Raw genomic sequence first — 26,317 nt, 5'->3', positions numbered from 1 at the left:
CCTTTAAGCCTTCGTGCCCGCTGCCTTGCTGTTACCAATTAACACCTGGCGCTAATCGTTAGCTCCATGCCAGTCCCACGGCCCTCAGCTGGCCCCGCTGCCTCTCCCCGCAGGAATCAGCACAACCGTCACGTGGCTCCCCCGAAAAATAACGCGGAAACGCTTGTGCTCCCCACGCTCCACTCGACTCCAAGGATGCAGCTGCATCCTTCCTGGCCGGGGGCCAGCGGCGAGGAAGTTTCCTCCGGCTGCTCACCTCCTCCCCAGCTCCCCCAGGAAAAGAGCCCCGGCACATTTGGGGTCTCTGCTGGCCCCTCAAAACCCCTGGGAAGCGCGCTTCCCAACGGGGATGGCGCAGAGCTGCCTCGCCGGGGTTTCTTGCACGGGGGGAATCAAGGGCTTGCAAGAGTGTCCGCGTGCGCATCTGCTCCAGCCTGAAACCCCATCCCTCCCCGCGTGCAGCCCTGCCGCTGCCGGTGGATTTACTGTCAATAAAACCACTGCAGAGAATGACTTGTCATCTGGAAAGGGAAAAAAAAAAAAAAAATGGGTTGGGGGGGGAGAGGGAAAAAACAACCCCTTTTTTAATGTCCTTATCCCTTATCCGAGCGGCACATCCTTCTCCGGGTTTCCATCCAGAGCCCTAATGGAGAGGCGGCTATCAGCAGGCGGTTGTCGGCCAGGCAAGGAGCAATGAGCCTCGCTGCAGAGCGCCGTGGGGAAGGGAAAAGCAGAGCTGGTGCCAACGGGAAACGCTAACGCCGCTCTCTCGGCCTCGTGGCTTTGTCCCCGAGCGCTGGCGGGGCCCCTCCTGTGCCCAGCGGTGAGCGAGGGGCTGGCTCCCTGGGGTGGCCCCAAGCCCCGTCTGTGTCCCCACAGGGCCAGGGTGGATGTCCCTCAGTGGGCCCCACCGCAAAGCCCCCAGGTTTCTGCTCCAGCAAGGAATGGGCAAGGACCCGGGTTGGGAGAGGATGCTCCAGAGCAGGGCCAAACCAGGTGTGGCCAGGACACGGGATTTAGGAACAGGGTACGCATGCCTGACCTTGCTGTACCCCAAACTGCCCGTGTTCCCGTTATCCGTGGGTCAGGCAGCGAAGGCGCGCTGAGGGGGGGACATCTCTGGGCTGGGACACAGCTTTTGGGGTGAGCCCAGGGTCGGCCTGCCTCTTTCCAACATCACACAAAGGGGATGGGAGCGCTCTCTGCAGCCGCCTTCCTGGGAAGGGGGGGTAGGTGCTCGCTGCAGCCCCTGCTCCCTGCGCTGCTGCAGCTGGGCTGGGGTCTGCAGCGGGGTGCACGTCCACGGCTCGGGCTCTGGGGACCCCCAGGCCCCCAGGGAGCTCACAGGGGGGACACGGAGGTGGAGGGGGGTTGGAGATGCTGCAGCGCTGGCTGGGCAGCGCCCCGCAACCCTCTTCCTTTACCACGGGGAGGAGGAGAGCACCCAGCACCCCGTGCAACCGGGCAGCGGGGAAGCACCCTGGGGAGACAACAGCACCTTTCTGATGACTTTGGAAGCAGCTGAAGGTGAACAGCCGGGAAAAGGGCAGCGCATCCTGCACGGGGCAGGAACCCAGCGCCTCCGGCAGGGTCCTGTCCCCGCTGTGGCGAGCATCGGCCGGGGTCGTGCCGGCAGCAAGGAGCAGGGCTGCACCCAGTGAGCTCGGGGAAGGTGCTCGAGGCACCCTGGAGCCCCGCTGCCACCCCGAGCAGGTGCTGGAAGGTGGCTGCCCCCGGTCCTCCAGAAAAGGATGGAGCCACGCACGTGTTCAGCACCCACCCTGCTGGCCGGGGTGGCTGGGGCCACCCGTGGGCGAAGCCTGCCGGGGCTTTGGAGGCCGTGGCCGGGGGCAGCGGGGTCGGGGCTGTGTAGGGGGTCTGGAGGGGGCTCGGGCGGCGCGGGGAGCTGGAGCCTGGCTGGAAGGCGCTGGGGGATGGGAGCGGCACACGCAGGCACACGCACACACACATTACCCACATGCACACGGCAGCAGCACCAACATCCCCTGCCAGCAGCCTGCAATCGCTGGAGCGCCCCGCTCCTCCGCCTCTCCTCCTCCTCCTCCTCCTCCTCCTCCTCCTCCTCCTCCTTCTCTTCCTTCTCCTCCTCCTCCTCCTCCTCCTCCTCCTCCTCCTCGCTGCCCACCAGCCTGCGGCACCCCTCAGCGGCCTCCGGCCCCACCAGCGCACAGACAATGACTTCATGCGGATTATGCATCTGAAGAAATCACCAGCTCCCAGATAGCCACAGGGGGAGGTATCCATGTGTTTGGCAGGGAAGCAGCCTCCTGCTCGCCTCCCTTCTCCCCCTCTTTTCTCCTCGCACCCATCAGCTGCCTCCTCTCCGGCGATGGTCGCCTCCGGTCCCCCCGCGCGGCGCTGAGCGAGGCCCCGGCGCATCCCCGCTCCCACGCTTGCACCAAGGTACCGCCGAGGCTATTTTTATTTCCCCCCCCCCCTCGCTCTTCTTTTCCGGTTCGCCCGTCGCTGCCGGGCTCGGTGCTGCTGCTCGCACCCTCTGTGCCTGCGCCTCTCCCGCTCCCGTCTCCCCAGCCAGCAGCGAGCGGTGGAAGGAGCGGTGGTGGAGGCTCGTCCCAGCCCCGGCACCTGCGCCGCAGCAGCGGCAGCCACGGAGCAGAGCCAGCCCAGCTCCGGCCCCGGCCGCCAGCCCTGACTCCAGGTTTGCATCTCCCACTCCTTCCTCTCTTTGTCGACGCGCCGGTGCCATTCGAGGGATGCGCAGGGGGCCCCGGGAGGGTGCTGGAGGGGGTGGATGTGGTGGGGTGCCGGTGGGGCTCGGCACCAAGGTCTTGCCGTGGGAGAGGAGGTGGGAGGGGAGGAAATGCGAGAGGCTGCACCCAAATAGATAGACACGTATAAAATAGGCTCGGGGGGGGGTGGAGAGCAGGGCACGGCAAAGCGTCTGCCCCACGCAAGGGCCGCCGGGCGCATCCCCAGCATCCCTGCACAGGGATGCCACGGGCCGGGCGGCACCCAGGAGGCTGCGGTGGCGGCAGGCACCCACGGGCTCCCTTCTCGGCAGAGTGGCAACCCCAGGGTGCCGGCGCGGACCATGATGGACCTGAAGGTGGACGAGGAAGAGGTGGACAGCGGGCAGCCGGTGAGCATCCAGGCCTTCGCCAGCAGCTCCACCCTCCACGGGCTCTCGCACATCTTCTCGTACGAGCGGCTGTCGCTGAAGCGCGTGGTCTGGGCGCTCTGCTTCCTGGGCTCGCTGGCGCTGCTCGCCCTCGTCTGCACCAACCGCATCCAGTACTACTTCCTCTACCCGCACGTCACCAAGCTGGACGAGGTGGCCGCCACCAGGCTCACCTTCCCCGCCGTCACCTTCTGCAACCTCAACGAGTTTCGCTTCAGCCGGGTGACCAAGAACGACCTGTACCACGCCGGCGAGCTCCTCGCCCTGCTCAATAACAGGTGGGTGCTGGGTGCCCCGTGGTGGCGCCGGGTGACACCTCCAGCCACGGCTCGGCGTGCCACCGGGTGCCCCACCTGCCCACAAGGCGGCTGGTGCAGGCGGCATCTCCTTAACCTCCATGAGGAAGCAGATCCTGAGCTAGTTCGGCTCCGCAGCTGGATGCGGCCGCTGCATGGCCCTACCATGAGCGGGGTGACCCCAGGTCCTGCTCCTGCTCCTGGGCACGTGGCTCCCACGTTGGAGCTGCCCTGGACGGATCCAGCACGGCTCCAGTCCCCACGTGCAACAATGCCAGGAGGTGAAGCTGCTGAGCGTCACCTGCACACTGGGGCCATGCCTTGGGCTGCAGGACCCCACAGTGCAGCACCCAGGGCGAGACCCCAGCCCATCCCCGTGCCCGCAGCAGCTCCGTGGTGCTGCCAAGACATCCTCATGAGCTCGGGGCTGGGATCAAGGCGCGCTCTTTCCCTGTGCTCATTTTGGTGGGGCACAGCCACCGCATCCAGCCTGCCACCAACGGCACGGAGCACGCGGCTGGGCTGCCCTGAAATGGGGCCGGTGCTGCAGGACTGATTTTTGGGGGCGAGCAGGCTCTGTTTGGTACATGGTCGCTGCCAATGCCAAGCTTCTCCAGCGCCGCAGGTGTCACGGTGGCCCTTGGAGAAGGATGCTGATGGCTGGATGCGTTGAGCTCCTCCTTGCCCATCCTCCTGCCCCATCTCACATCTCTGGGCCAGTTTGTGCTGTTGAAGGCTCTAAAAAATGCCGTGGGCAGAGCGCTTTTGCCAGGGGTTGGGGCAGAAGTAGCTCGTGTGAAGCCCAAATGACTTTTGCCAGCGGGAGCAGCCACTGCAGCCAGGCCTGAGCCTCTGCCTGCTCTTTCCCCTAAGATACGAGATCCCGGACACCCAGACGGCCGACGAGAAGCAGCTGGAAATCCTGCAGGACAAGGCAAACTTCCGAAACTTCAAGCCCAAACCTTTCAACATGCTGGAGTTTTATGACCGGGCTGGCCACGACATCCGGGAGATGCTGCTGTCCTGCTTCTTCCGCGGGGAGCAGTGCACCCCCGAAGACTTCAAAGTGGTGAGTGCCCCCGCGGCCCCCTCCCAGCGCTGCGAATCCGCTGTGCAAGGAGGGTGTTTGTCCGCCTGTAACCGTTCCTGCCTCCTTTTGGCTCAGAAAGAACGGGCAGCAGCAGCATTAAGGGGATGCCAGGGGGTGGTGCCGGGCTTTAGAGGTCCAGGTGCCCCCCAGGCGCGGGTGCCGCTCAGTGCAGGGTGCTTCTGCGTGTGCAAAGCTCCCCGGGATCACTCGGGCTCTGCCAAGCAGGGTTGTGCGTGCCGGGCTGGACGCCTTGCGCTGGAAACCGCCGCACGGTGAGGATGGAAAAGCAGGGAGAGGCACGGCGACGGCCAGCGGGGACCTAAGGGAGCCCCCCCAGGCCCTCGGGGAAAGCAGGTCCCAGTGGCACAGCGCGGCGTGGAGGCTGCGGCTCGCACTGGTGCTCAGCTCCAGCGCACAATAAAGCCTTTATCCCCCCGCGGCTGCCTCTCCCCCGTCCAGCTGGGAATCACACAGTGCTGGCCATTCGGACGCTGCCTAATAAATTCGGCAACCGGGGCGGCTCTTTGTGAGCCGGCTCTGGTGTGGCGTGCGCCCCTCTGCGCCTTTTGGGGTCCCCGTCCCTGTCCCCAGCATGGCCTGGGGACGTCCTGCTTGCATCCTGTGCTGAGCGAGGCCAAAGCCGCTGAGCGTGCCGAGGCGCTGGCTGGGTGTCCCCAGGGCTCCTGCCCAGGTCCCGGCACCGTACGAGAGGTTTTAATCATCTGCAGTAAATTCCCTCGGCGGGCTCTTTGGACAGAGCAGCCTTCTGTTGTTAACAGTCGGGTGGTTCGGTTGTTAAATGGAGGCAAGTTGCAGCCCCGAGGGGGCTGGATCCCCCCCCGTGGGGGTCAGGTCCCACGTGCGGTCCCCAGGTGGTTTTGGTGCCTGGCCCTTCCTGGTGCCGGGTCGTGTTTTCCGCACCAAAGCATCCTCAGGAACTCATCCTTCATCCTTCCATCCATCTGTTAGGGTGCAAATACCCCGCTCCCCCCATCCGCTCCGACCGGGAGAAGCAAAATAGACTTGCAGCTGGTTTATTATTACTGCCTGGATTATTCCTTGCAAGCAGGTTTGGATGATTTAATGGATTTGATTAGAAAAAGCTGGCTCGGTGCTATATTTATGTTGCTCTCTGGATTCCCCTTGCAGCCTTGTGCAGGCAGGGCTGTGCGTGCCGGGGCTGGGGCCGGCACCGCCTGCGCACGCGGGGTCCTGCGGCCGCCCCGTCCCTCCGAGCTCTTTCAGGAACCTTTGCCCTGTCCCCGCACGGGGCTTGCGGCAGTTTTCAGAGGCGTTTGTCTTAAAGGTTAATAATTCCTGCCGCCACGCTGCTCCCTCCTGTGTCCGTCCATGCTCGGTGCTGCTCTGGGCCCCGTGACACCGAGTGAGGCCGGTGGGTGCCGGGGCATCCCCAGGACCGTCCCTGCACCATGCCCTGCTGGCCCTGCACGGTGCCCCATGGTCCCCCCGCCCGTGTCCCCCCACTGCACATCCCACTGCCTCTGTTTCGGAGCCCCTTGCACCACCCAGGCTAGCGGGATGCCCAAGGAGGTGCTTTCACAGCCCCCCCTTATTGATATAGAGGAGATGCTGCACCCGAGGGGACCCCTGCCGGGGGCGATCTGGGGGCTGCCCAGACCCCACGGGCTGGGGGGGAGCTGACTGCGTGCAGGCAGGGTTGGAGCTCGGTCCTTTCCGCGCCCGTCCCCTTCACAACCGTTCAACTTCAGTGCTGCAGCCGGGGAGGAGAGCCGGGGGGGGCCATGGGGAGAGCTGGGGGGGAGATGGGGAGAGCCGGGGAGCGATGGGGAGAGCCGGGGAGCGAGCGGCCGCCCAGGCGATGCCGGCTGCATGCTGATGTTGGCCGGCGCGGGAGGCGACGGGAAGAGCCGTGGCTCCGCCGCCAGCACCGCGGCCGCCGCGTTATCTGTCCCCGGCAGAAGGGAGGGCTCGGGGGAGACACGGCGAATGCAGATGGGGGGGTGCCGTAACCGAAATATCCGGGGTGACAATAAGGGGGCAGGAGCTGCCTGCTGTCCTGACCCCCCCCTTGCACTGCTGGACGGTGGGAGGGCATCGCTGGGTGGCAGCCACGGCAGCCCCGGGGTCCCCCCCGATGTGGGGAGTGCTGCCGGCGCGGCCCCACGCTGCTGGGAGCATCCCGGTGGGGGCACATCGCAGCCCCCCTGCATGGAGGGGGCTTGCAGCGTGGCCAGGATTCCCCAGCACGCAGGGCTGGTGCGGGGTGCCAGGGGAAGCCCGTCCTGGGGTTGTCGGGGCTTTTCCCACCTCCCCTTTCATCCTGCGTCAACCCAGGGCCACATCGGGGGGGGGGGGGGGGGGGGGTGGCTGGCCTTGCTCCTTCCCCTCCATCACCACCCGCCCCGGCTACGCGCTGCAGGGGGTGCTGCGAGGGGCACCAACTGTACAGATGCTCCGGGGGTAGAGATGCCGACAGGGTTTGGAGCGGTCCCATATGGGGGACTGAGCCCTTGAAGGAGACCTGGGAGGATGCACAGGGAGCTGCAGCCGCCTCCTCTCCCCAGCCCCCAAATCCCGGCACGGCCTTAAAACCCAGAGGGGCAAGCACAAGGCATGGGGCATGTCCTGAACCCACCCCAGAGCCTCCAGCCCTGAAGGATATGGGGCGAGGACGTCCCCATCACCGGGGCCGTGCCCAGAGCCCGCAGAGCTGCTCATGGGGCAGCCTCCCAGGACTCCTTTTTGGGGATGGGGGAATCGGCCTCCCCTTTGCCTCCGTTTCGGGGCCATGCCCCCCATCGTGCTCATTAGCAGCAGAGATCAATGTTTCTCGCCTGCTTCTTCATTATTTATAAGTTCGAGCCCTCATTCCTCTGCGGGAATGCACGGCCCCACTGGCTCCCTGCTTGCATTTCCCTTCCCTCCCCATGCGGAGGCCCCGGGAGTGCTGCTCGCTCCCCCGTGGATCTGCTCCCTGCCCAGCGGCCCCGTCTCTGGGCTCTAAATCCCATTAATTTTCTTTCCATCAAGGGGAAAACGAGGATACCCTTCCTCTTCACCCCACAGCGTGTGGTCCGGGGCATGGCAGGGGTCATGGGATGGGAATTGGGGCTGTCCCCCACAAAACCATCGTTAAACCTCAGGACGGTGCCGCTCGCTCTGCACAGCCCCTTTTTGGGGTGGGGGCAGCTGGGGTGACGTGGGCAGCTGGGCCCGGAGCGATGTGCCTTTGCAGCTTTCCCATCTCACGCCCCTCCAGCCGGTCCTGGGGGAGAGTCACGTCCCCAAATCCCCATCCCCCTGCTGCTTCGGGGCACGGGATCCAGGCTCCGTGCCTGGCCTCAGAGCCTTAGGGCAGCGCACGTGGGACACCCCAGAGGATTAAGACCTCTGGACCATTTCCATGAGGCTCCGGGGCTGAGCTGGCACTCGGGAGAATTGAGTCTGACACGGAGATCATGCCGCTGCCTTCTGCATTGGCTTCTGCATCCTCTGCCCTGGAAACGATGAGTGCCCGGGGGATGAGCGAGGCAGGGAGCAGGAAAGGTCTGGAGCAGCCCCAACAACCCCCTGCCACGCTCCTCCTCTCCTTCCTCCCACCCGCGGACCAACACGGGAGCTGTTGTAACGGGGAACAGATCCAGCACCATCTCGCTGCACCCCGCTGAGCCTCCCCACAGCCCCTCCAAACCCCAGGGCACCTTCCTGAACCCCACCAGATCCCAGAGCCATGGCTCTGCCTCGACCCTCAGCCCTGGGGGGACCCCAGCATCCCCCGGCGGACCCAGGCATCGGGGCCCCGGCAGTCACGAGCCCGGAGCCCCGCGGTGAGCGCAGCATCCCCGCGGCGAAGCGCTGGTGGGTAATCACGGAGCCGGAGCGGAAAGCATCTCCAACACAGCTGGAGAGACCGGGCGCAGGAATTACCAATACCCAGATATTTTCTGGAGCTTTAGAGAGTTAATAAAATAAATAAACCTCACGGGCTCATCTGGCTCTGGAAAAACAACCTGGGGACCGCGTGGGCAGCAGGAGCAGCTGCTGGCCCCAAAAAGCATCATCCCCCCGGCCTGGGACTGGTCCCCAGCAGCACGATGAGCCCGGCAGCGCTCCCCACGGTGCCCAACGGAGCTGACGCGTTTACAAACGCTGTAAAACATTCAACTGATTTATGTAAATCACTTCTTAAAGCGGCACAAGGGCTCCTAAATAACTTATAAGCATTTGAAACTGTTCGCGTGTATCTGTTGTTTCCGAGCGGCGTTTCACCTCCGGCATCCCGGCGGTGGTCCCCGGGGCCCGGCGGTGCCATCCCCGCCTGTGTCAGTGCAAGCTCCTGCCCCAGCCGTCGGCGCCGTCGAACAGCGGCTTCGTTTGACCCCGGAGCTCGCATCGCTTGCCACGCGAGCGAAGCAAACCGCGTGGGACGCGGGCTGCGTGCTGCGGAATAATTGGAGCTGACGGAGCAGAGGAGCAGCCCCAGACGGGACTGCAGCTATTTGCTGGGTCAGGAGCACCCTGACTCGGCCACCTAGGAGGCTTTCAAGGATCCCAGTATTTCGCTCAAAGGAAATCATCCAAAAAGCAGCCCAGAGCCAGTTAGCCCTCGGGTGCAGAGCAGAGGCACCGCCGAGTGCTGTTCCTCCAGCAGCCTCGTTTCCTCGGTGCTTACTGAGGTCTTCTGGACACAGGTGCCTGCGGGGTGCAGGTGGGAGAATTCGGGATCCCTCGGCCACCCACGGCTCCACTCGCCCCACGCCAACACACCGCGAGCGACTCTTGCTTGAATCCAGTTGCATTTTACTCATTTTGCAGCAGGACAGCGCAAGACAGTCCCTGTTCCTGCACGGGAGCGGTGCCCCCGAACCCCCTGGGATTTTGGCAGAGCCAAAAGCAGCAGAAGAGGGTCAGGAACAAGTGGCAGAGGACATCAGTGTTGGGCATGGCACAGCGGGGGCCGACGCGTGCCTGTGCCTCGCAGCCGGTTCGTTAGCAGCTCTGCCACGGAGCAGGTAAATCGTTTAGCGCCTCGAACCTGCAAGCGCCGAGCAACAGCGCTCCCGTTCGCCCCGGCAGGAGATTAGGAGAGGAGAGAGGAGGACACGCAGGAGCAGGAGCAGGCCCAGCCGGGGGTCGTTTAGGTCCTGGCCCGGCATCGCGGCCGTCCCCATCAGCGTGCGCAGCCCTGCCCAGGGCCGGGAACATGCGAGCGTGCACCACGCGCGCACGGGAACGCCGCGCACCCGGAGGTGTTGCGCACACCCAAAGTACTTTGCGCACCCGAAGAGTTTTGTGCACACCCAAAGCACTTTGCACAGCCAGAGTTATCTTGCACACCCAAGTCGCTTTGCACACCCAAAGCACTTTGCACACCCAGAGCTGTCTTGCACACCCGAAGCCCTTTGCGCGCCCCAAGGCACCCGGAGGTGTCGTGCCAAGAGCTCCGAGCGCCTCAGATGCACCTTTGGGGCCCCGCCAGGCTGTTCCTGCTCCTCTTGAGATGCCTTTGCACACAAAATCATTAGGAAATTAATTATTAATTATTATTAATAAGGTTTAATGGTATCTTCAGCTGCTGGAAGAGATGAGGAGGCTTTCGAGCACCATCTGGCTGGCCGCAATGGAGGCAGGGATGCCACGACCGCGGAGCTCCAGGCACACGCACCCCAGACACCAGCCCTCGTGGGAGCCACAGGCTGGAAATACAACCCAGAAACACCACCAGAAAATGGAATTTGTTTTTTCCAAATGATTTCTCCTTTACCTCCCTTCGGTCTTTATCTGAGACCCAGGCTGAGCAGCAGCAGCTGAGCACACGGCGCGTTCGGTGACCGAGGGTATTTCAAAGAATCCGCCCAGGAAAGCTCTCCGGGTGGCTTCTCGTCTTCACCAGTGCTAAACGGGGACAACCTGGGGCAGGGGGAGCAGCTCCCCTGAGCACCTGGAGCCGTGCAGGAGGCAGAGATCTCCCCAGGGAGATCCGGGAAATTAACTGTCTCGTGGCCTTTTGCCTCAGTTTTAATTTATCTGGCTTTTTATAGATGCCTTTGTTTTATCGCCTGCAGAGAGTTTGGTCAGAGCCGGGGCTCTCGAAGCAGCAGGCATCACTGCAATTCCCGAAACAACCATGACTCAAGATGCACCTCACCATCTCAGGCTCTTATTTATTTATACAGGCCTTGACACTTGGATATTACAACTTTTTTTTTTTTATTATTCCTGAATATTTTTTCCCCCTGCACGGAGGGTCCGGTGCATTTGCACCCAGGATCCCAGCACCAGGACAGAGCCAGGGACACAGGACCACGCTGGGGCAGGGGCTCCCCCCACCCGCAGTTTATGGGGGATTTTAAGCCCCTTCTTGCTGCCCCAGCAGCCCCACAAGGCAGCGGTGAGCCCCACGCAGAGCAGCCACACGCCGGGGCTGTGTAACCACCTTGCTTGGATCAGATTTGATTTGAAAACCGTGCGGTGCGCAGAGCCGGAGCAGGCGAACGCAGCAAGAAAACCCGCTCGGAATACAATTTCCACCCCCCCCCACCACCACCAATAAAAACATCGGCTTGAATGTTTGCATGAACTGTCTAAGCAATTGTGAAGGATGTCGGAAAACATTGCGACCTGCTTACGGGTAATTCACAGGCGGCAGGAAACACGGGAAGGCTTTCGGATAAGTGTCCGCCCGGAGAATAATCCCGGCGGCCCCGGAATTAGCGGCACCTCGGCAGCCTCCTCCTCTGCTCCCGGCGGGGCAGGAGCCGGCACGGTGCCGCTGCCCCCCTCCAAGGCACAGGAGCTGCTGCGGATGGGTAAATCACCCAGCGAGCTCTCGGATGGGTAAATCACCCAGCGAGCTCTCGGCGTTACAAACTGTTTCAATTATAGGAGCGTAAACGGGTCCTCAGCAAGACGGATAAGGCGGCTGCCGGAGCCACCGCGGCGGATGCACAGAGGAGCCCGGCCGTGGGTGCCCGCGGAGCTGCACGGGGCACAGCGGAACCCCCCCGGACCGACCCCCAGCAGCAGGACCACAAGGGACCACGATGCCGACAGCCCCGGCACCAGGCAGGGCTGGCTGGGAAGCGCCGAGCAGCGCCGGGCCAGGGAGGTTCTGAAAGATTAATGGAGTTTAAATGGAAACGTTTGGAGAGGAGATAAGGCTCGTCTGATATGAAATGATATGGAACAACGGGAGCCAGGGAGGCCCCAGGTCCATAATGAAGTCCACTTAGCGCATTACTCACCGTAATGTGCTTTTTATTAAAGTCCTGAGCTGCAGATGCTGGGTCTGCAGACGACAGCCCCGGGCAGGATGGCACGGGGCCGGCAGGCACAGGGAGCGTCCTGGCTGCAGGCACCCTGGGCTCTGCCACCGAAACCAGCCGGGATGGAGCACAGCAGCCCTGCGTGGTCCCAAAACGGGACCTTTGTTTTCCCATCCCCTGCACGAGCCAGGAAAGGACTCCCGCATCACCCGTGTGCGTAGCCGGGGCTGGACTGCCTGGGCCCATGGGGACGGGGTGGAGAAGAGGCGGAGGTGGGGAATAATACGGAGAAAAAAAACTCCTTTTTAATCATCAATTTTTCTGCATTAGAATGTGACATGCTAATCCACTGTGAAGCGTCTAATCTGGGGGGATAAAGGGTCGGATAACACAAGCTGCGCCCGGCTTGGCCGACAGTGCAAGCAGAGGCAAGGTGGCAGCATCTGATAAGTGCGGCAGGATTAGTCCCAGCAGAGATCCTGGCCGCCCGGGCAATCCCACCTTGCTCACCCGCCTCCTCTGCCCAGGAGCAGCGTGAGGGCTGCCCTGACTCTGCCTCTTCTTCGGGAGCTGCAGCTGTCCCGAAATCCTTTCCAGAGCACCCACGGAGGTGCTGCCACCGCTGTTTTGCGGCCTTGGCCCTGCGGAGCACCTCTGTGGAGCAGGACACGTTGCAGACCTGAATTTCCCCCCACCTCTGGCGCAATGCACCCGGCTGCATCGCAGGCGCGTGGCAGCCCGCTTGCCCCACCAAATATCCGGCCCCCCAAACCCTGCTCCTGGGTGCTGTGGGGTTGCACCCAACCTCAGCGACCCCCCAGGGGAGGTGCAGGCAGCCCAGCCCCAGCTTGGCCAGGCCTTGCCAGGGACAGGCAGCGCCTGAACCGAGCGGATCTGGCTCCCAGGGCACCTCCTGCGACAGCCTCCCCAGGGCCGGGCTGCTGCTTGCAGGCCTGGGATAACAGAGCTTGCAATGTTGTTTTCTCCTCGCCTCCTCGGGGATTGGTTTATCTCTATGAATAACTCCATCCCGGCTTTGATCTCCTCTGCCATTAAAGCGTGACAGGCTGTGAAATGTGCTGTTGCTGCCGTCAAATCCCCCTCCTGCTCCCCCCCCCCCCCCGCCGCCTCCGTGCTCCCCCGCTCCGGGGAACCTCCTTTCCCCAGCCCATGATGAGCTGCAAGGCACAGAGCGGGGCCAAACCGCCCCAGACAGCGGCCAAACACCGAGCTAGAGCCAGGAACAACCAGGCTCCTGCCACCGTCCCGCTGCCCTCACCGCGGCAGGGGACAAGGGCATCGAGCATCCCTGGCCCCCAGCCGCAGGTCGGGGCACGGCAGCAGCGTCCCAGCACGCGCCGCCACGGGGGCTGATGTCACAGCTAATTATAGCACCCCCCGTCCCTCTCCCCCGCAAAAGCTTTACCTGAAAGAGGGTAAAAATAACTCCTGCTGAGGGAGGAGCTGGAGCGAGCCCAAGGACTGGCTCCAGCATCTCCAAAACTCGCGCAAACTGGGACGGCAACACCCCCGCCCACGGCACGGGGACACGGCCACGGTTTGTCCCTAATTGCGGGGGCAGGACGGGGTCCCCCAAGCACCGGTGCCACCGTGCTCCTGGCCGTGACCATCCCTGGCCACCTTCATCCCAGCTCAAGCGGTGGCTCTGGTAACCGGAGGCCAGGCAGCGCTCGGCCTCTCCGGGAAGCGGCCCCGGTGCTCTCCGCAGGCTGGTTAAGCCGAGCGCGACAGGTTAATGGCTCCGGCCGATGATGGAGCGTTTTCATTACAGCACCTCCCTCTCCCTGCTGCAATTGCTCCTGAGAAGACACATTAAAAGTCCCCCCACCATGCCATTAGATCAGATTAGCGCCTTGCTTACACCATCAGGGACCAGCAGGGCAAAGCAAACCCTTTCTTTTCCATTTTCCTTCTTCGCCTCTCCCTCCTCCCCTCGTTGCACTAAAGCTCCCTGTCCCATAGCTAAGGGACGTGAGAAATCCCACCCTGACCTCAGCCAGCTCGTTCCCTGCCAAAAGCAGCCTCTGGTGCCTGTTCCCTGCTCACACCCCGGGGCTGAGCCAGCCCCATAACCCCAAACCCCCTCCCAGGTGATGCTTTCATAGCCCAGCCCTGCCCACGGTGCAGCTGCAGCTCGTCTCCACCGAAAAGGCAAAGGGACAGGATGTGACCCAGTCCCCCCGGCGGGGTGGCTCCCAGCTCCCCCATCCTGTCCCCGGGACGAGTTTCCAGCTCAGACTCTCCAGGTTGCTCCTGAAAGGCGCGACCTTGCTCCCAGCCTTATGAAATTTCATCCTGTGGCTCTGGCACTCGTCCCCAAGGTCACCCCCTCTTCTCCCGGGCACTGACAGCATCCCCAGCTTGGTGCTCAGCGCCTCTGCCAGCGTTCCCCTTACACTTTTGGGGCCCTTTTGGGAATATCAAGCTTGGAGGGCCCCGGGGCAGACCCCTGAGGGACCACGTGCTATCACACCATAACCTCTCGCCATCCCTGCCCTGGCAGTGGCCCCCAGTGTGCGTCCTGCACGCTTCACCAGCATCTCTTGCTCGGGAAGGGGCAGATAACTTTGTACCGGGCTCCCATCAGTTCCGCAGAAGTTTTCTGGTTGTATTTATTCAGCAGATTTGGGGGTGCCTGTGTCCATGAGCCGGGATGTGCTCAGGGACGAGGGGCCCCGACATGCCCCGTGGTGCGTGCAGGGAAGGACGCACAGCAGCTGAAGCAGCGGGCTGGGGCGTGCTCATCGCACCCGAGCATCGCAAACCTCCCGTCCAGCTCTGGCGCAGCGAAGCCCTTCTGGATTCAGCCGCTCCCCTTCCCCTTGGGTCCCCGATGGCGGCTGCGGTGCTGGGATGGGGCTGGAGATTGCTCTGTGGTCGCGTCGGATGCTTTTATGAAGTGCTGAGTGCAGGAAAAAAGCAAACCGCAAGAAGGGGCCGTGCTGCCGCAGGGCTGCAGTGGGGGATGCCTTTGCTCCCGGCATTTGCCCAGCCCTGGCTCCGTGCCCCCGTCCCACCTCAGGGCTGCCTCTCCGGGCCCCCTGGTCCCATCCTGCTCACTGGCACAAGGCCTGAACACCATCCCCGGGGGGCAGCAGTGGCTCCCTGCGCCCTGCAGGGATGTGGAGGACGAGGTGATCCACCGCACGCCAGCTGGGCTCTGCAGGAGTCATCGCCCTAACCACGGCAGTGCCAAATCCTGCAAACAGCAGCGTTGGCTTGGAGGACGACGGACCTTGGAGCGCACGGGGACGGGTGCCACCAGGGCAGGGTGAGCACCACGAGAGCTCGGGGACACCGCAGCGTCCGTCTGTCCGCTCTCGACGGCACCACGCAGACGGGCACCGCGGCGGGACGGTGCCGCAGGCATTTTGGGCAAGGCTCTGGCTGCCGCGGTGAAGAGCCTGGAGAGCACGGACAGCTGAGCATATGGTGGCTGCGGAAACAGCCTGGCCCCGGCGGGGAGGGCTTGGCTGGAGCAGCCGGTCAGGCTGCCAGGACCACGAGACCCATGGGGAGGCCGGAGGATGCAGCACGCAGCACACCGGGTGCCTGCGCGCACACCCGCGCGCACCTATCCCCACGGGAGCTGGCAGCCCCTCGGCTTCCCCGGGCAGCGTCAGCAGCTCCCAACACGGCAGCGCCTCTGGAGCCGGAGACGTCTCTGCTCCGTCCTGCCAGCCGCAGCCAGGCTGGTCCCCCGGGACCGGGGAGCCCGCAGAACCGCCCCTCGCTCCTCCTCTCCTCGTCCCCGCTCCTGATATACCCTCCTCGCTCCGTCCCCTCCGAGCAGCCCTCTGCTCCTCTCCCCTCGCTCTCGCTTTCTCCGCGCGCATCAGTGTGCCTCTCGCTCCTTTTCCCTTTCCCGTTTCTCCTTTCTGAACTTTCCCCTTCCTCCCTCCCCGCTCTCCCCCTGCCCCTCTCGCCCACCTTACAAGGCATCGACCCGCCGTCGGAGACCCCCCCAGAAGATCAGGGGCCGGGACCACCCCAGAGCCAGGACCCCCACGCTGGACAATGCCCCTCCAGATCTTCTGCACCATTTCCTTCTCCCGCGAGGAAGGACCAAGAGATGCCACAGCTGCTGGGAGGGGAGAGGACGGAGCGGATGAGTTCCTATACGGGCAGGAGGAGGATGAAGAGGAGGAGGAGGACGTGGGAGCAGCCACGGACTTTGTGGCCTTTGCCAGCAGCTGCACGCTGCACGGGCTGAGCCACATCTTCGTGGAAGGCAGCCTGGGTGCCCGGCAAGCGCTTTGGGCACTGGCCTTCCTCCTCTCCCTGTCCGTCTTCCTCTACCAGGTGGCCGACCGCATCGCCTACTACCTGGAGTACCACCACGTCACGCTGCTCAGCGAGGAGGACAGCCCCGAGATGACCTTCCCCGCCGTCACCTTCTGCAACATCAACCGTGTGCGGGTCTCGCAGCTCAGCCACGAGGACCTGCTCTACCTGGCGCCCCTGGTCGACTACGAGCCCGGGATGGAGCTGGGCTTTGCCCCAGCCCAGCCCAGCCCCTGGGAGGAGGACGAGCCCCTAAATTTGTACGGTTTTTTCAATCGCACTTGCCACCAGCTGGAGGACATGCTGCTGAGCTGCAGCTACCGGGGCGAGCGGTGCGGCCCCAGCGACTTTGTGGCGGTGAGTAGCCCCGTCCCGCTGCCCCAGCGCGGCCGGGCGCAGCCCCGGGTGGCAGCACGCTCCTTTTGCCCGGCACCGTCGTCTCCACCAAGCATCCCGCCCGCTCTCCAGCTCGCTCGGCTCCCGTTACCCCTCACCTGCCCCACGATTGCTCCTTCTCCTCGCCCCAGCTCACCCTTCCCACCACCCGGGACTGCTCAGCGTGATGAGCGCCGTGTTCGCAGCTCGGGCTGGGGAGAAGCAAAACCCCTGGGCAAAGAGTGGGCTCCCGGGGGACTCCTGCCTGTCCTCTGGCCCCAAGAGGAGAGGGAAGGGAGCAGGGAGCAGCTCCAGCCAGCGTTGTATACGATCAGGCGAGCGATGCTGTCCTTGCCCGGCTCCTGTGGGGACAGGCTGGTATTTCACCCCATCCTCCAGCACCCAGGCGTCTCGCTGGTGTCGGGGATGGTGCCGGCTGCGTGGCCCCACTGGAGAGCAGCTCCGGGGCTGTGCTTGCAGAGAAGGGGCCTGGCACCTCCATCCTCGTGTCACCGCCGCGCCTGGGCTTGGCACCGTGCAGCCTCTTGGCCCTAAATGCCCCTTGCCCAGGCTGGCAGCAGCTCAGCGTGGAGCCGTGCCGGCGGCCGGAGGTGAGAGCTGGAACGGGTGAGAACAAGGGGAGCTGAGGATCCTGTCCAGCCCCGTCCTCTGTGGGGATGGAGGAGGAACGGGGCAGGTGCTGGTGTGGGCACAGGGCTGAGCGCCACCGTCTCGGGGATCTGGGGCTGTCGTGGGGTCCGTGGGGTTGTGGTGCTGTGAATCTGCAAAGCGTCTCCTCTGAACCGATGCCATTCCCGTGCCCATTGCCTTGGAGCGGGGGTCTCCTCCTCTCTCGGGGCAAAGACAGGCAGCTCCAGCGGTGAGAGACACCCCATGGGGCAGGAGCCCAGGTCGGATCGTACACCCAGGCTGGGGCTGGTGGCACTTCAGGGCTGGCGGTGCCCTCCCAGCCCTGCGCAGTGGTGCCGGTGGCAGTTTGGGGTCAGCAGAGGGGCCCTAGCCTCAGCCCCGTGTTCTCTCCTGCAGGTCTTCACGCGCTACGGGAAGTGCTACACCTTCAACGCGGGGCAGGACGGGAAGCCCCGGCTCATCACCATGAAGGGGGGCACCGGCAACGGCCTGGAGATCATGCTGGACATTCAGCAGGATGAGTACCTGCCGGTGTGGGGGGAAACAGGTAACCCACCGCCCCAGCGGGTCCGCTCAGCTGCCAGCAGCTCCTGCCGTGCTTCCCAGCCACCTCCCAGCTCCTCACGCTGCAGGGCCACGTCCCTCGGGCTCCCTCCTCTTCCCTCCTTCCATTTCTCACCACTTCAGGTCCTTCGCTTTCCTTTTCCCTCCTTGTCTGTGCTATTTGCCATGGCAACCCCCCATCAGTTTAGACAAGCAGCCGTCACTTGTTTATAAATAGAGCCAAGCACTTTCCCTGCTGCTCTCCCCAAGCTCTGGACTGCGAGGGTCAGAGGCGGAGGGGACGAGGACGCGGTGCAGCAGGGGGATGGACGGATGGCTGGACGTGTAAAGGATTGAATTCGCTGAAGGGAAGGGTGGCAGGCAGAAGTCTCGTTCCCTCTGGCAGCCGGGTTCAGCTTCTCTCTGCTTCTCTCTGCCGCAGACGAGACCTCGTTCGAAGCCGGGATCAAGGTGCAAATCCACAGCCAGGACGAGCCCCCGCTGATCGACCAGCTGGGCTTCGGGGTGGCGCCCGGCTTCCAGACCTTCGTGTCCTGCCAGGAGCAGCGGGTAGGGGCTGGGGGTGCCAGGATGCTTCCTCCCACCCTCTGGGCTAGACCTGGGCCACCGAGCCCCTGTCCCCTTGTCCTGATGTGGGATGGAGAGGGGGGACCGGCCCCGGGGAGGCTCCGTCCCTTCGCTGCGCCGGGGGGCTGCGGGGAGGTGGGCTTCTCTCCTCACTCCTGGCTTCTGCCCCGTCCCAGCTCATCTACCTGCCACCTCCCTGGGGCGACTGCAAGGCCGTGACGGGCGACTCGGAGTTTTACGACACCTACAGCATCACCGCCTGCCGCATCGACTGCGAGACCCGCTACCTGGTGGAGAACTGCAACTGCCGCATGGTGCACATGCCGGGTGAGCCGCGCGCCGCCAGGTCCGGCCCCTCCGGACCCGCGGACACGGTCCCATGGGAATCCTTTCTCTCTCCTCCAGGCGATGCCCCTTACTGCACCCCGGAGCAGTACAAGGAGTGTGCAGACCCGGCCTTAGGTGAGGCTGCCCGGCCCCGGGGGGACTGAGCGTTGGGTTTTTCCATCTCTTCATCCCTCTCTCTCCCTGCCCAGATTTCCTGGTGGAGAAGGACAACGAGTACTGCGTCTGCGAGATGCCCTGCAACGTGACCCGCTACGGCAAAGAGCTCTCCATGGTGAAAATCCCCAGCAAGGCCTCTGCCAAGTACCTGGCCAAGAAGTACAACAAGTCGGAGCAGTACATCGGGTAACCCCCCACGGGGACAGGGCGGCATCGCGCCCCTCTGGCTCAAACCTCGACCTGACGCTGCTTCTTTTCCGTGCAGGGAGAACATCCTGGTGCTGGACATCTTCTTTGAAGCCTTGAACTATGAGACGATCGAGCAGAAGAAGGCGTACGAGGTGGCCGGCTTGCTGGGTGAGCGCTCTGGGCCACTGGCTGTGCCCTGCGACGGGTGGATGCCCCACGTCGGCATCCTCCAGCGTGGTCCCGCGTGCTGTGAGCCCAGTCCCGAGGCACCAGGGTGTGCCGACAGCGTGGGCGCAGAGCAGGGCACCCCGCCGGGTCACAGCGGTGACGGGTTCTGCCCTTTCTTTGATCCATCTGCCCCCAGACGCCGGGCTCGTGCCCCGCTGATGAATTCCCTCTCCTCTCCTTTCCTCTCCCTTCCAGGCGACATTGGGGGGCAGATGGGGCTCTTCATCGGGGCCAGCATCCTCACCGTGCTGGAGCTGTTTGACTACGCCTATGAGGTGAGCACCTCTGCCATCCCCTGGCTGCGAGGGGGCCCGGGATATGCTGGAACACCAAAGTGCTCCCCCCCAGTCCCCTCTGATCCTCCAGAGCTGGCACAACCCCATCCTCCCCTTGGCACCACATTCCCCCGGGGCTGGCAGAGCCTGCTGGGGGGTGCTGGGCCATTCCCTGCACCTTGGGCACACGGCAGAGCCATTTGTGAGCCCGCGTGGAGCTGAAACATGGCTCTCGCAGGTGATAAAGCACCGGCTGTGCCGGCGGGGCAAGTGCCGCAAGAACCACAAGAGGAACAACACGGACAAGGGCGTCGCGCTGAGCATGGACGACGTGAAACGCCACGTAAGTGCCGCGGTGTTTCACAGTGGTGGTGGGGTCACTCTTTTGGGAACCAGGTGGGGAAAGCAGAGGCAGCAGGCAGAGATGTTGTAGGGAGCCAGGGATCCCACTCTGCAGGGTTCTGGGTGAAGCCGGCGAGCCCAGCACCCCACCCAGCCTCTCTGCCCCGCAGAATCCCTGTGAAAGCATACGGGGCCACCCGGCAGGCATGACGTACGCAGCAAACATCCTACCTCATCACCCGGCCCGGGGCACCTTTGAGGACTTCACCTGCTAACTGACGTCTGGATGTACAACCTGAGCTACCAAAGCCCTCCGGAGAGCTGCCCTTCTCCCTGCGAGCGCCAGCAGAGAGACACACCAAGGGGACCTTGCTCCTCGCCACAGTGGGACATGGACAAGAGCGACGGCCTCGGATTTCGGGGCAGGCGGTCGGGTCGGGCCAAGCTCGGACCCGGCATGCAGCCTCCGCGGCAGCTGCTCCGTGCCTGCCCTGCTAGCTCAGAGACTCGAGGACGCTCCAGCCCAGCCATCCTCGCGGCGCGGGGAGCGACACGCACAGCGGGCTGGGGCACGGGCCTTCCCCGTCTCCTCCCCTTCGGCTCCCCTCAGCCTTTTTAACTAGAAACCCAGAAGCCAAGAAGAAGCAGCCATTCGGCCGCACGGTCTCCATCCACAGCCCTGTCCGTCTGTCCATACGTCGTCTCCATGCCCATTTTGCTCCCACGCCTCGGCCGGCGCTTGCCGGTGGCCCTGTGCCCGGCGGGAGGGATCGCCGCGGAGCCCTGCAGCGTGTCCAGCGGGCACAGCCGCGGGTTCATCGGCCCCAGCAGAGCCTCGCTGCCCCCTGAGACCAGGGTGGCCCGCAGCCCACCCTCACCATGGCCCTGTCTGGGCACCCCCGGCCGTTCCACATGCACAAAGACGGGGCAGCTCCACCTCTCCAAAACGTCTTCCTCGGCCACCTGCCCTGGGGACGGCGGTGCCCGGCCGCTGAGCTCGCCGGTGGCTGCGAGCGCCGTGGAGGACCCAGCCTGGGGGTGCCACCTTGGCATCGAAGACCCCGCTGCCCAGTCGCTCTGCCTCGGCTGTGTCATGGGGTGGTCTCCCTGCCTGTCTCTCCCGGGCTTTGCCCCGCAGTCCCTTGTGTCCCCAGCGAACCTGGAGCTACCCCGTGCGGCCCCAAAAACAGCCGTCCTTGGGGAGAAAGGCATAAGGAAAGCTCCTGGCCCCCAGTTCGGCTGCAGCCACTGGCCTGGCTCGGCTAGGGGCGCAAGGCGGAGCCCCTCAGCACCGCTTCAGCCAGGCGGGCATAGCAGCCCCAACCCCGAAAGGGTTTGGAGGTTTAAGGGACACCCCACGGCACAGGGTGCTCCGGTCCGCGGGACCGCAGGCTCCCACCCCGCCCCAACAGCAGCCACCCCCGGGGGCCACGAGCCCCGGGCACCTTTGGGGCGCCTGCCAGCTCGCCGCCTGGGACCCCCGCTGCTCCTCCCGTCGCTGCCCCTTCCCAGCAGCGGGGGCCGGCCGGCCGGCTCTGGCCGAGTCTCCGCTCCCCGGGCCCGCGAGCGCACGGCCACTCGGCTCCAGGGTCAGCGGCAATCAGCCTCCCCCAGCCCCTGCCAGCCCCAGGCCCCCTCGCATCAAGCAAAAGCCCTCCCGGGGCTGAAGTGCTACTTATCTTCAAGAGCTTTTGCAATAAGTCTTTTTAGTAATTATTATTTCTACGGCGTGCTTTTGTTCTTCTTATTGTCATTATTATTATTTGCTTCCTGACCAAAATTAGGAACTGGGGGGCAGTCCTTTGTTATCCAGCGATCACCCAAAGATGACAGGTCGGCCACATCCATAAATTTTCTTATGGATTTTTCCTAATGTTTCATTTCATGTCATTTATTTATTTTCTTTCTTTCTCTCCCACTAAAGCTTTTAAAGATGGGGCTGGGATTTGACCTTGATGCTCGCCTGTTGAAGCATACACTTTTTTGTTTGTTTCTATTATGCCATCCGCATTTTATATTTCTTATATATAATATATATGACTATATATATATGTGTACATATATATATATATATCTATATATGCATCATATCAGTGTAGATACCCATCCCGTAGCATTTAGGCCTTGTTCTTGTGCCATTTTTTTTTTCTGTTACTGATCTCTGAATGCCTTCAAGTGTATAAAGTGTTGAATTCTCTCTGGTATCTGTACTATGTACACACATTTTCATAGGAAGCACAATAAGATGACAGATGCATTGTACATCAATACCTGCTACTCTTAACGATGATATAAAGAATGATATAACTGACGAACACTGAGCCTCTCTCTCTCACGGAGCTGCAGGAAATGCTCCCCAAGGAGGCAGGCGGGACGGCAGCAGCCCAGGATGTTCTTGAAGGCATCCCTGAAATGCTGGAGCTGAAGCCAAAAGGGGGGGGGGGGGGAAGGATAAAGCTTTGGTACAGTCTCCAAATGCACACGTGAATACCTGCAACATCAGAGATGATGCTGAGCAGAGTCCCATTAAAGAGCCCCTTTGCCAAGTGCTGTGCTAACGTGGCAATCGCTCGATCCCTCCGACACGCCATCCCTGCCTGGTCCTGTGCTGCCACGCGAACGTGCCCCGAGGGATGCTTCGGGGCTGGAGGATGGGAGCTGACTTTTGCTCTCAGGCAGGGGGAGGAGAATTAACATACGTGCAGCTGCTAATCTTTGACAAATCTAACACTTGTGTGGTTTGGGACAGGTACCTGAGATTCAGCAGAAATGAGTCACCGGCTTGAATATTACCTGTTTTTAATTTAACTAAGTTAGTTGCAGTTGTAGTACAAGCCATATGCAAACACGGCTTCTGTCCTTATGATTTCCAGCTGCAAAGAGCAAAAGCAACATTCCAGGTCCTGGGCATTCAAAAGGGCCCTCAGGACCCTGTGGAGACTGCATAATAGCGAATGGGCAGTGGGCAGGGAATACTAAAATGCCAAACTCCCCCCGGTCACTTGGCTCCGGCCATGTCCTTCTTGCTCCTGGAAATGGCAGACGGGTGTTTTGCATTTAAACTAGAAGAGACGTGCTGCTATTCTGGTCCTTCTCTGCCAGAGCTGGTGCTGCAAAGGCCACAGGGTGGGCTTTGAATAGGAACAAGATAATATAGCAAAGCCCAGAAGGGAGTTAATGAACCTAAATTAATTGCAGCCAGACACTGTGAGTAGCCAGGGCAGCTGACCATGCCTGCTCCCTCCCCGGTGCCATTCGCACAGCTCCTGTTGCAGGGGGCAGGCAGCGACCCCAGCTCTGGGAGCCGTAAGCTCTTCCACGGCTCCCCATTAACCTGCTGGGCTCTGCGAGGAGCTGGCCACCCATCTGTCACAGCCTGGCGCTGCCTGAGGTTTTTGCTGCCTCTGGAAATGATGTCGGTGAGCCACAGCCTGGAGCAGCCTCACAGAGGGGTGCCAGGACCCCAAAAGCGGCGCAGCTGATGCAGTTCCCACCCCTGGAGCCAAGGAAAGGTGAGGGATGGGTGCACAGCCAGGAGCCGGACCCCACCGGGAGCAGCACGGTCACGAAGCGGACAAGTCGCGCATTTTCTGACTCAAGGCTCCAAGGAAACACGCGATCCGTGCACCGCCGGAGCATACGGGACAGGGAGCCTTAGCTCAGGATTACCACGCAGAGGCTGCGACGGGCTGGCAACCTGCAAGGTGTGCGACGCACGCAGTGGCGCGAGCCTCCCGCTGCGCGCAAGACAAGGAGTTAATTACACCTCGCAGGAAGCATCTCTGCCGATCCACGTGAGGATGAGGTGCGACGCACCTAGGTCTGAGATTGCTGGGAAGCACCTGCTTGCACACTGCTGTGTTTACCTTGCGGATTGTGTGGCTGCTGAAACCCTACCGAGCTCGGATTAATCATGCAACGTGCATATAACCATGGCAGAGATAGCATCACCTCTTCTCCTCCCTGGCAATAATTCCCGGTTACCACTTGCTCTTTGCTAACGCTGCCAGCAGAAACAGGCGCTGAGATATAATTACACAGCCCTGGATGCTGCTCGGCTGCCTGGAGCTACCGCCATACGGGTTGGGGAAGAAGGTTTCAGAGGAGCTGCCTTGTGCCAGCAGGTGCAGGAAAATGAAGGTGCGCGGGGTAGCGTTTCACCAACCGTTTCCACTGGGAGGAGTGAACAAACCAAACCCTCAGGGCAGAGGGAAGGAGAAAGGACGAGTGTAAGGAGACACTGAGCCAGGGAAGCCGGGGTTATTTTCTCCCTGTGTTTCTTATGAGACAGCTAAAAACAGGGGACACCGAGGACTGGCAAAGGAGCATCCCTGGGGACGGGATCTGGGGTCACATCCCCAGCTGATGCAGTCGGAGGGGGTCTCTCCAGACCCTGCAGCTCCCCTGCTCCCTGTGCCAAACTGAGCAGCAATCCATGTCCCACCTGCATTTCTCAGGTTAGCTCTTGCTTTCCCTCATTCTCACCCTGCCTCACTCCCTGCGTCCCTCCCAGGAGAGCCAGGCAGCTTTCCAGCCTGCCCCAAAGGCTCCTGCCAGGCTTTAAGTCTCAGCCAAAGTTGCATCTGAACGACATGGAACAGATAAGTTCCACTGCTTTTCCTCTCCATGAATATTTCATAAGGCAGCTGGGCGCCAAGCCTGTCGGAGGTGGCATTAAATTAACTGCACGGACACATGAATGCTGAGACAACAGTTTAATGGCTGTGCTCAGAGCTTCATGTTTTTCGTTGAGGATAGGAAATTCCCTATCTGGTAGAAAAGGTGCAAACATCCCCGCTTCTTTCCTCGGTCAACAATGCCATGCACTGTACAAGGCAGCCTCCTAAATGGCCCATGGTCATCATTAATTGCTTAATTAATACTTGTGGTGTGACTGCTCCCTCGGCGTTTTTCACAGATTAATGCTAGCTGAGTTTGCGTCCCTTTTCTCTCTGAACAACCGCAAGGATAAGTGCTCTGGGGAGCAGGGGAATGTAATGCTAATACTTGCAGAAAGTGGCCTTTAATTCCAGTATCATGCTTTCAGTAGCAACCCAGGTCACTGTCAATGGAGATAGGAATCCTTCTCCCAGGTGCTCAGCCTGAACTGGAGCAAACCAACTCCAAACACAGACCACACAAAGCATCTGGTTGGGACAGAGCCCGTGAAGCCTGGCAGTCTGCACCCGTAAATTCCCCTCTTTGTCCCTTCAGTCACACAGCATCAAGGCTCAAGCCCTGCACGCTGAGACAAGATTTCTGCCTTCAGCTTTTGAAAATCGCTTTCAGAAACCCCCTTCTGAACGCACACCAAGTCTCTCCATAACTCACACCCACCCACATGCAAAGAGCAATTCTGCACGATTTCATGAGCAGCTACCAAGGATAACTTTGTACACCTGCGGGGCACCCATCACCGTCTGGATAAAGCCTTTTAGCTACACCATACTGATACAGATGTGTATAAATGATATGAAAACGTGACCATTTATGCTCCACTTGCTTACTTCCCAAGATATCCTGGTGAGAGGCATTGCTGACCCTTCTGCAGGTTGGATTCCTCCAGCCCTGGGGCAGGCAAAGCTGCCTTCCTCCAAGCACATCCCGGAACGGGGAGGCTTCAGGACCAGCATCTCCTGCAAGAGGCACAGATTTATAACGGGGAGTGTTACAGGTATGGGCTGGCAAGTGTGGGACCAACACCCCAACCCTCCTCAGCTCCAGAGCAGCACTGACAGTGACAACTCCTGTGCAGTACCTGACGGCTGCAGAGGAAATCAGCCAGGCTAAAGTAGGGCAGGAGGGATCAGAACGAGGTGCGGCGGCGGCTGAGGTAGGTGGATGAGTCCCCAAGCACGCCTGAGCCGCGCTTGATGGCTGCCAGCCTAAGCATTCAGAGAGCTGCAAATCCATCTCACAGGTGGTTTTGCCCGGAGATGAGAGCTCCTGGGGCTCCCACTGCGGCTCCCCCCTGCCCAGACACCCCTCCGCGACAGTCGGGACATTGCCGCTGCCCACCCCACAGCCCCCCGGTCACGGCATCGCCACGCACCCCAACAGACGCTCCCCCTCCAGCACCTCCATAGATGCATCCTCCCTTCCCCCTCCAGACCCTACACATCCCTGGATTCCCCACAGCCCCTGCTCCTAACACCAGCCCCCCCACAGCCCCTGCATCGCCCACAGGCTCCCCAGGACCATCGCCCCCAGCACAACCAGGACCCAGCTCCCTCCTGTACTCCACCAGGGTTCCTGCACCCCTCAGGACCCTGCCCCTTCCCATACCCCCTACACCCCCCAAGACCCCTCCCCAAGACCCCAGCGCCCCCCCAGGACCCCACGCCCCCCAAAGACCCCTACACCCCTTAGAACTCCCCACACCCCCCCTACCCTCCCCATCCCCCCGGCTCCCCCTGTCCTCCCCCTGTCCCCTGTGCCCCCCCCCCCAGTCCCCTCTGTGTCCGTCCCCAGCCTCCCCATGTCCCCCTGTGTGTCCCCCTGTGTCCCCCCCAGGTCCCCTCTGC

At 62.2% G+C, this 26,317-nt stretch overlaps 1 protein-coding gene and 1 long non-coding RNA gene across 3 annotated transcripts; one reads left to right on the top strand and one right to left on the bottom strand.

The window, feature by feature from the left end:
* Window positions 1–49: 49 nt before the first annotated feature.
* On the top strand, window positions 50–21,989 carry ASIC1 (acid sensing ion channel subunit 1). 2 transcript variants are annotated; one of them, XM_083814091.1, is made up of 13 exons: window positions 50–2,424; window positions 2,554–2,680; window positions 3,044–3,438; window positions 4,330–4,525; window positions 17,521–17,671; window positions 18,110–18,237; window positions 18,432–18,582; window positions 18,661–18,717; window positions 18,792–18,945; window positions 19,025–19,116; window positions 19,372–19,451; window positions 19,690–19,794; window positions 19,964–21,989. In XM_083814091.1, the coding sequence occupies exons 3-13, from the start codon at window positions 3,074–3,076 to the stop codon at window positions 20,066–20,068; spliced, it is 1,584 nt and encodes a 527-aa protein (XP_083670217.1). In that variant the 5' UTR covers window positions 50–2,424; window positions 2,554–2,680; window positions 3,044–3,073; the 3' UTR covers window positions 20,069–21,989. The 2 variants fall into 2 exon arrangements, with proteins under 2 accessions (XP_083670217.1, XP_083670218.1); XM_083814092.1 differs by lacking the exons at window positions 50–2,424; window positions 2,554–2,680; window positions 3,044–3,438; window positions 4,330–4,525 and adding an exon at window positions 10,281–16,455.
* Window positions 21,990–22,227: 238 nt separating this feature from the next.
* LOC310887909 lies at window positions 22,228–26,085 on the bottom strand. Its single transcript, XR_014575789.1, has 3 exons — window positions 25,552–26,085; window positions 25,301–25,429; window positions 22,228–22,903 (listed from the first exon to the last, which is right to left on the bottom strand). It is a non-coding gene; the product is annotated as an uncharacterized lncRNA (long non-coding RNA).
* Window positions 26,086–26,317: the final 232 nt, after the last annotated feature.

The sequence above is a fragment of the Anser anser genome, assembly GCF_964211835.1.
Source record: "Anser anser genome assembly, chromosome: 30".
In the NCBI taxonomy this organism is placed as follows: domain Eukaryota; kingdom Metazoa; phylum Chordata; class Aves; order Anseriformes; family Anatidae; genus Anser; species Anser anser.
Note: the sequence above shows the minus strand (reverse complement) of the source record. Positions and strands in the feature narration are given on the sequence as shown.